Source organism: Neomonachus schauinslandi, chromosome 13, assembly GCF_002201575.2.
Source record: "Neomonachus schauinslandi chromosome 13, ASM220157v2, whole genome shotgun sequence".
Lineage (NCBI taxonomy): Eukaryota > Metazoa > Chordata > Mammalia > Carnivora > Phocidae > Neomonachus > Neomonachus schauinslandi.
The window spans coordinates 86529850-86538661 of NC_058415.1; the positions used below are offsets into that span (position 1 = coordinate 86529850).

The following is an 8812-nucleotide window of genomic DNA, read 5'->3' on the forward strand; positions in this document are numbered from 1 at the left end:
AAGTCCAGTCACCGGCATGTTGGCATTCCAGACTGAACATGGTGCTGCCATTGGTCTTTAGTTAGTCACTGCCAATCACATAGGTATGGTGACCAGGTATTCAGTACCACAAGAAAAGCAACTTTTTAAAAGATTTTATTTATTTGACACGGAGAGAGCAGGAGTGGTGGGGAGGGGCAGAGGGAGAGGGAGAAGCAGACTCCCCACTGAGCATCGATCCCAGGACCCTGGGATCATTACCTGAGCCGAAGGCAGACGGTTAACTGACTGAGCCACCCAGGTGTCCCCAAGACAAGCAACTTTTTTTTTTTTTTAAGGTTTTATTTATTTATTTGACAGCACAAGCAGGGGGAGTGGGAGAGGGAGAGGGAGAAGCAGTCTCCCCGCTGAGCAGGGAGCCCGACGCGGGGCTCGATCCCAGGACCCTGGGTTCATGACCTGAGCCGAAGGCAGACACTTAACGACTGAGCCACCCAGGCGCCCCAACAAGCAGTTTTTCACAATGATGATTTCCTGTTGGAAATATAACTAGTAGATAAGATTTCTCATCATGGGATTTGCTCTAGTAAGCATGGCCTTGAGACTAGAGATTTGGTTCATAGGAGTTAACAAGTATGTTCAAATCCATGTTCACTAGAGAGCTTTTTTTCCCCTTGCCCTCATGGGCAAATAAACTAACATCCAGCTGATTTCCGGTCCAGACCGTGTACCGGCAGAGATGAGGCCTGTGTCCGATCGTCACCCACATGCAGCCCTGTGTCACGGTCTCTGCTCTTTCTACCTCTGCGGTGACTGGTCTGAGTATTCTGCAGCTTTCCAACAAAGCCTGGTGCTTTACCGTCAGCAACAGTCTGTTCCTCCTCAAGTTTCTCTCTCAGTTTCATGCTGCCTTGTGTGTTTTCAAATTCACTTATTCCAAGACCGAATCCGAGTGTCTGGGGCTTAAGAATTTTCAGTGTCCGCTTTCTGACCCATTGTGTTTATTGCTTATATTAGGAGCCAGTGTTTGTATATATCACATTTTGTTTAAGTCTTCACTAACGAGTACATCATTGTGATGTTTCAGCTCATTCTTCCTATCTTCAGGATTCATTCCTATCAGTGAAATTGCCAGCATTCATCCTTTCAAGGGTTTTACTCGTGTTGCCGTTAGGAAGGCCCTACCTGTGCTTCCGCCCAGCGGCGGGTGGTGGGCCGGGGGCGCAGGGTCCGCCTTCCAGCGCTGGTGCGCCTTCCCCGGCAGGGAGGCCATGGATCATCTAGCCACGGCAGGAGGTGAGGCTGACCAGACTATGCTTTCTCTTTGTGGCCTAGAACAATCACCATGAGGAGAACATCTCTTCAAAGATGAAGGGCTTGAATGGGAAGGTGTCAGACTTGGAGAAAGCTGCCGCCCAGAGGAAGGCCAAGCTTGAGGAGAACTCGGCCTTCCTTCAGTTCAACTGGAAGGCTGACGTGGTTGAGTCCTGGATCGGTGAGCGCTGTCCCGCCCGGCCCGGCCCCAGTCTCTTCTCCCCAGGCCAGGAAGATTGTTCCAGAGCCGTAGCTCGTTTATTACCTAAGCAGTTGGTCTTCTCCAGAGAAGAAACGGATCTAACGTGGGCATTTCAGAGAACGAGAAACCATGTCCTGCGGCCAAGAGTGGGGGGCCCCATGGTGCCCGGCACTGGGCCAGCACCAGGGTTAACAAAACAAAAATCTTTAAGCCCCGGAAGAAGCAGTCAGCATCACGAGCTGTCTGCTGGCTGCCCAGGGCGCGGTCTGGCTCCCGAGCGAGGGGGAGCTACACTCTGATTTTGGGACCCCTCTGGCCCTGGTGATTGCTGTCACATGTATGGCAGTTGAACGACAGCTGGGATGAGCTGGAAGGATCTCTTCCTGTCACAGCTAGCCAAGGGGGCCCGGGCTGCAGGGAGGAAAGAGTAGCCCGCATGGGGTCAGAGCCTGCTGGTAGAGTCTGGGATGTAAACGTCAGCAGGGTGATAGGCTGCCCGGGAGGCCCTCTTGAATACTGAGGACAAAGGGGACTCTTAATTCCCTTCACTGTACCAAGGCGGCTGGCCTGTTTCCCATGCTTGGTTTCCTAGGTGAAAAGGAGAACAGCCTGAAGACAGATGATTATGGCCGAGACCTGTCTTCCGTCCAGACTCTCCTTACCAAACAGGTCAGGCGCGGCCCCTTTGTTGATTGAAATGTATGCAGGTAGTACATCCTGGTACGTGAATGGTGGTCGGCGTCTGTCCCTGAGAAAGGCCCTAAGGACTCGGCAGTGAGCAAGGTCGTTCTGGTCCTCGAGGAGCTTCCAGATGAGGCATCTGGGCTACAGGCTGACGGCACCCCCAGGGTGGAGCGCAGCAGAATGTGTTGTGGATTTAACCCCCAAGAGCTGTCTGACTCGGTTTCCAGCAAGCAGGGGCTGATGTGGGAAGTCTTCCCAGAGGAGGGGCATCTAAGCTGGGGCACGAAGGGCAAACTGCAGGTGGTCGGGGGGGAGGCAGGCGTTCGTCCCGGGCAGAGGTAGTGGGGAGAGTGGGGCGCATTTAGGGGACCCCCCATACCTCAGTCTGCCTGGGGTGAGCAGGAGGATGTCAGGAGAAGGTGGGGACTCAGGACTGACAGTGTGGCCTGGGCAGCTGGCTGAACAGACCCTGGTGCCGTCGAGCTGAGGCACCCCAAAAGGGTGGCTTCTAGCCTCCCCGGCGACCCTGCAGATTGGCGCACCGCTCTTTGTTCCAGGAAACCTTTGACGCTGGCCTGCAGGCCTTCCAGCAGGAGGGCATCGCCAACATCACTGCCCTCAAAGATCAGCTGCTGGCCGCCAAGCACGTTCAGTCAAAGGCCATTGAGGCCCGGCACGCCTCCCTCATGAAGCGATGGAGCCAGCTTCTGGCCAACTCGGCCACCCGCAAGAAGAAGCTGCTGGAGGCCCAGAGTCACTTCCGCAAGGTGAGGCTGGGCCCCTGCGCAGCTCCCCGGCCCGGCTCCGGGGAGTCTGCCGGAAGCCAGTCGCGGGCCCTTGGCCAACGAAGCGGCCGGGACAGACTGAGGGGAAAGGGTAGCGAGGGAAGAAAGTCAGAGGCCTTTCGAGACATGGAAGTGGGAGCACCCCGGCTTGCCCCGGCTTGCCCCGGCCGCCCCAGGAACGACCGCTGCCTTTCCTATCCTGCCTTGCGGCCCTGATGGCGCCCTGATGACGCCCTGATGCAGGCTGCTCCGCTTTCAGGTGGAAGACCTCTTCCTGACGTTCGCCAAAAAGGCCTCTGCCTTCAACAGCTGGTTCGAAAACGCCGAAGAGGATCTGACCGATCCCGTGCGTTGCAACTCCCTGGAGGAGATCAGAGCTTTGCGTGAGGCCCACGATGCCTTCCGCTCATCCCTCAGCTCTGCCCAGGCCGACTTCAGCCAGCTGGCCGAGCTGGACCGCCAGATCAAGAGCTTCCGGGTGGCCTCCAACCCCTACACCTGGTTCACCATGGAGGCCCTGGAGGAGACGTGGAGGAACCTGCAGAAGATCATCAAGGTGCGCGCCGCCCCAACCCAGGGCCGTCAGCTGGGGCTCAGGGGCCAGGGGGCTTGGACGGGGTGGCGGCCAGCAGCCCACAGCAGGCTGTCGGTCAGCCGCTTCCCCTCGCCTCTTGCCAGAGTTCTTGGGGGGCCAGTTGTGAGCAGCCGGGGAACAGGGTTCTGAGCTCCCCGAGTGTCTCCCAGGCTCCTCCTTTGGGTTGATGTCAACATCTGGTTCTCCCTGCCCCACAAAGCGATGGTTTCTGGTCATGTTCAGCATCCAGAAACTGAAATTGTAGGGCGTCTAGTCCGCCCCGAGGGCAGGCCGGCAGGAAGGACGGGCCCGCTGACGGCCTCTCCTCCCTCTGGGCGCTAGGAACGGGAGCTGGAGCTGCAGAAGGAGCAGCGCCGGCAGGAGGAGAACGACAAGCTGCGCCAGGAGTTCGCCCAGCATGCCAACGCGTTCCACCAGTGGATCCAGGAGACCAGGTGTCCGCCCGCACCCCCCGGCGCCTCCGGGCCCCCGGCTCTAGCGGGAGGGGAGCTCTGCGGGAAACTGGAAGTCACGCTCGCAGGAAGGAAAGAAGGGTTAGGGGCCCACCCTGGTCTGGCTCGAGCTAGGGCGGGTGGGGGGTGGGGGGGCAGTTCTCGAAGGTACTTTTCCTGAAGGTCAAGTTGCTAGGTGTGCTGCATCGGGTGGGACCGTGCGCGGCCGGTGGTCAGTCCTAGGCAGCGCCTCGGTGATAGAGTCGAATGCAGTGGTACTGATGTTCTTGGTTTTGTCTTTTCTTTCTTGTGTCTCTCTCTGTCCCCCACCTCCCGACTGCTGCTGTCTGGACGCCACCTTGTCTTGCGGCTGCTTGGATCCCATCTGCACAGAACGTATCTCCTCGATGGGTTAATATTGTCTTCTTGTTCCTCCGGGCTCATGGTGTGGTGGTGTCTCGTGTGCTTGTCCCCCTGCCCTCTGTCCCCCTGTGGCCTGGCTTGCAGAGGATCCCAGGATGGGCCTTCCTGCCCCAGGCGGGCTGCACTTCCCACGGCCCACCCTCACCCCAGCTCTGTCCCCATCACCCTACAAGGAGTGCGTGTCCTTGACAGCCCTTGACAGCCTGAGGTCTGGGGAGGGGAGCCCCTCCCACCTTCCTGTTCAGATTCCAAGGGTTCTCTCAGGTAGGGGATGTGACCAAGGCAGAGGACCAGAGCTAGAGTCCAGAGCCTCTGAGAAACCCCATGCTGTCCAGCCATTGGGATTCGCTGGATCTCTCTTCTGCCTCTTTTCCCTGTGTGTCCAGTGGGACCATCCTTAGCTCCTAGGAGGTCACGGTCATGGAGAGGAGATTCAGCGGGTGCAGTGAGTTCCCAGCTGTGCACTGACACCCCCCCCCCCCCGTGTTCCCCGGGGAAGGGGAGGAGCATCGTTTGCACTAATAGAAGGCAGAAGTGCCCACAGTTTAGAGCGATGGAGAGATGAGGCTGGGGAGGAGCCCCCCGGGAGGAGCAGGGCGGCCCTGCCCGGTCCAGTCCTGGGAGCGGCCCCTCCTCGAGGCTTTGGCCTCTCCCAGGCCCGTGTAAAGCCGGGGGCGGGGGGGAACCTCAGTGGCTGAGACTAGCGCTCCTGGGGTCCCGCAGACGGGGAGTTGGGACAGCTGAGCGTGGTACCAGGAGAAACAGGCGCGCGCTGACGTGACCACCTGTGCTGAAAGCAGCCTGGCGGGGGCGGGGGGGGGTGGGATTTAGGGATCACAGTTTCTAGCTGGAGTTCATTAGCCAGCTGGCCTCCACTCCCCTCCCCAGCCCTGTGGCTGTGTCTGCCAATCTGGTCTTGTCGCCGTGGGTGCCATGCTCCCTCCCGGGTGGCTCCTCCCTAGCCCTGTCCCGTCTTGCTTGGCCCCAGTGTGCGCTGCCCCGGGGCCGCTGTGCTCCCTGCGGCCGGCGGCCCAGCCCCACCAGGTCCCTGCCTGGGCACCAGGTGGCCCCGCCTGTGCACCACCAGCTTGGGCCTTGGGGCGCGTGTCTGTCTCAGTCTGCTCTTGCCTGCCCGTGCCTTCCGTGTATTCATTTGGTTTCTTTTCTTTGACTAGCATAGCGTATCGTCGGGTCATTCGTGTCTATCAGTATGAAGTTGGGGATGATCTGTCTGGAAGGTTTTTCTCCTCTTATTTCTCTTCTTCCCTCACTGCGGTTTTACCAATGCACTCTTGACTTCCCCAGGCGGCTCCGCTTTCTGACTAACCCACCGCCCTCGGCCGCTTGGGAAGGAGGGCTCTGTCCTCCCACTGCCCTGGCACCCAGCCTCCTGCCCCCGGGTCTGGGGGAGGGGGTTGTTTTTCCCTGGGGGACATGGCGTGACTGTGAGTCTGGTCTGCTGGGTTACAAGGAAGCCTGGTGCCTGGCCTTGCTCAAGCACTTTGAATTTGGGGAAACGTCAGAGCTAACCCTGGCTCGCTGGGTGCTGAAAGGGTAGGTTGGGGCACCCGTGGGTGCAGAGGAGGCCGGGCTAAAATCCCACCAAGGACACGCGCACAGTGTGACTCATCCCCGCACGTAACCCCAACTCGTTTGTTGTCTTCGTTCACTGGTGGCCTTCTGTGACCTCACACTGTGTAACGTCGGGAAGATGGAGGCTCCCCTGGGGCACCCCTGCTCTTCGGAACTTGGTCCTGGGAGCCCCTGGCCCGGAGGGTCTCATGGAGCCTGAATCTGGGGCTTATTTGCAGCCACCTCCCTCCTTTAGGCAGAATTAGAATCACTTTTAAAACCCCGTCTGGTCATGATCTCTTAGCATCCTGGCTCCATGTCTGAGGGGTCATCTGACTGCGTCTCCTCCACAGCCGTCACACCCTAGAATGTGGCTCCCCTCCTCAGGAACGTGCAGGAGACCCCAGGGATTTCTGGGGGGTGGCTCTCCATTTGTCAGCCTTTCTCCCCAGTGGCTGCAGCGGGGCGTGCTGTTGGGCCCGAGGCCCCTCTGTCATGCCGTGGAGCAGCTTCCACTCTGTTCCTCAGGTGCCCTTGAGGGCCTCCCTTGAGTGAGGGGCCAGGTCCCAGCCTGGCTGGGCCGGAGGAGCCCCATGAGAGAGGGTCCTGGCCTGGGAGCAGGCTGGGTGGGGCTCGGCCCAGGCCCCCCAGTTGGCCCGGGGCAGGTAGCCCACCACGTGGGGCGGCGGCGTCCTGTCTCCACGGCAGGACAAAGACTGCCCGCCCTCCCGGCTCCCGGGGCCACTTAGGAAAAGCCAGCCAGTAGCAGATAGCGGCCATTTCCTCGATGAGAGAGATTCAGAAAAAGAATTCCAAGACAGCAGGCACTTATCTGGGGCTAATTTTGAGCTCACGATCAGGCCCTCCTGCCTCACTGTGCTTCTGTGTTTAGGTCCTGCATGGTGGAAGAATCTGGGACCTTGGAATCCCAGCTCGAAGCTACCAAAGTAAGTGCCCCCTTGGTTTAAAGTCAGGCAGGAAGTAGGCTGGGTGGGTGCTCTTTTTCACCTTGCATAAAGCAGCACAGGACCCCATCATTTTAAAGAAAGTCTTTTGTCTCTGACAGTTGCCACGTGGAGTCTTACTTGAAAAGAAAGAGGGTCCTTTGGTCCTTAGTGTATAGTCTTCCTGGCAGTCTGCCCCCGGCTCGCCCCTCCCGCCGTCCTGCGCAGCCCCGCAGGCCTCGGGCCGGGAGGGCTCTCAAACGGGCGCTCAGGGCCGGTGACCGAGGCGAGAGACTGTCCCCTACACCCTCGCTCCCCCGCCCGTAGCGCAAGCACCAGGAGATTCGAGCCATGAGAAGTCAGCTCAAGAAGATTGAGGACCTGGGGGCGGCCATGGAGGAGGCCCTGATCCTGGACAACAAGTACACGGAGCACAGCACCGTGGGCCTGGCCCAGCAGTGGGACCAGCTCGACCAGCTGGGCATGCGCATGCAGCACAACCTGGAGCAGCAGATCCAGGCCAGGTCCGTGCCCCCGGCATGGCAGCCCCTGCCCCTGCGCCCCCCAGCGTCCCGCACTCACTCTACTGGGATGGAACAGTGTGCCACCTGCTCACTCCATCCTGTTCTTTTAGGAACACAACCGGAGTGACTGAGGAGGCCCTCAAGGAATTCAGCATGATGTTTAAGTGAGTATGGCCTCCCCGGGCACAGGGGCGGCGGGCTCGGCGCCGGGACCCGTGCTGAGCAGCTCTCCGTTTGTGCGGCAGACACTTCGACAAGGACAAGTCGGGCCGGCTGAACCACCAGGAGTTCAAGTCCTGCCTGCGCTCCCTGGGTTATGACCTGCCCATGGTGGAGGAAGGGGAGCCTGACCCCGAGTTCGAGGCAATCCTAGACACCGTGGATCCAAACAGGTGAGCTGGAGGGAGGGTAGTGGGGGCGGCTCTGCCTCCGCATCCTGCCGCATCCTCCCGGCTCACCGCGCCTGCCCTCCTCCAGGGACGGCCACGTCTCCCTGCAAGAGTACATGGCCTTCATGATCAGCCGTGAAACAGAGAACGTCAAATCCAGCGAGGAGATCGAGAGCGCCTTCCGGGCCCTGAGCTCCGAGGGAAAGCCCTACGTGACCAAGGAGGAGCTGTACCAGGTCCGGGGCTCTGCTTCCCTGCCCTGGGGACGGGGCTGGAGGTTTCCTTTGAAAAGTAAAGGCCGAGGTCGCCCAGGGGCACAACGGTCTAGCGTGACAGACCTCCGTTAGGAGCGCTCGGTTGGGGGCAGGCGTTTCCTCCCCATTCAGCGCTGACTCCCTGTCCGCGGCCCCTCAGAGAACATCCCGCTCTCCCTGAGGCTGGGGCCCAGGCGTTTCTGCTGTGCCCCCCGACCCCGGGGCCAGCGGTGCTGGGCTGACAGGCGGCCTCTTCCCTCCAGAACCTGACTCGGGAACAAGCCGACTACTGCGTCTCCCACATGAAGCCCTACGTGGACAGCAAGGGCCGCGAACTCCCCACCGCCTTCGACTACGTGGAGTTCACCCGCTCGCTCTTCGTGAACTGATCCCGCCCCCCGCCTCGCCTGGACCGCGCTGCTTGCCCTGCCGTCGCCTTGCTGCATGTCACCTCCTCTCCGTGCCCACGTATTCGTGTCACTCTTCACTGTAAGTTTATGTCCACTTAGCTTGGGGCTAAGACTTAGTAGAAAGGATGCTTCACTAAGCCGCTCCCGGTCCAGTGGCACTTGCCCTGTTGCTGTGGGGACCCGGATTCCTGTTGTGAAGCCAGCGGCCCCATTCCGGCTCGAGAAATCGCAGCAGCTGGCTGGCTCCTTTCCTGTTCGCCCCGCTCCATTGTTTTCACGTAAAAGACAAATAAATGACACTCCCCC

General features: G+C 59.8%; 1 protein-coding gene across 10 annotated transcripts in view; it reads left to right on the forward strand.

Moving 5' to 3' along the window:
- Positions 1-8812, forward strand: part of SPTAN1 (spectrin alpha, non-erythrocytic 1) — a 62791-nt gene extending 53979 nt beyond the window's left edge. For 6 of the 10 annotated variants that reach the window (XM_021691663.2, XM_021691666.1, XM_021691667.1 and 3 more), the window contains 12 exons: positions 1315-1474; positions 2088-2164; positions 2737-2946; positions 3224-3520; positions 3881-3993; positions 4384-4401; positions 6878-6932; positions 7257-7453; positions 7564-7617; positions 7699-7845; positions 7931-8078; positions 8360-8812. In XM_021691663.2, coding sequence (XP_021547338.1) covers positions 1315-1474; positions 2088-2164; positions 2737-2946; positions 3224-3520; positions 3881-3993; positions 4384-4401; positions 6878-6932; positions 7257-7453; positions 7564-7617; positions 7699-7845; positions 7931-8078; positions 8360-8485 — 1602 coding nt within the window. In that variant the 3' untranslated portion in view covers positions 8486-8812. Of the gene's footprint in view, positions 1-1314; positions 1475-2087; positions 2165-2736; positions 2947-3223; positions 3521-3880; positions 3994-4383; positions 4402-5588; positions 5652-6877; positions 6933-7256; positions 7454-7563; positions 7618-7698; positions 7846-7930; positions 8079-8359 lie in introns of all 10 variants that reach the window. The other 4 variants (XM_044920671.1, XM_044920669.1, XM_021691668.1 and 1 more) reach the window with 2 other exon arrangements.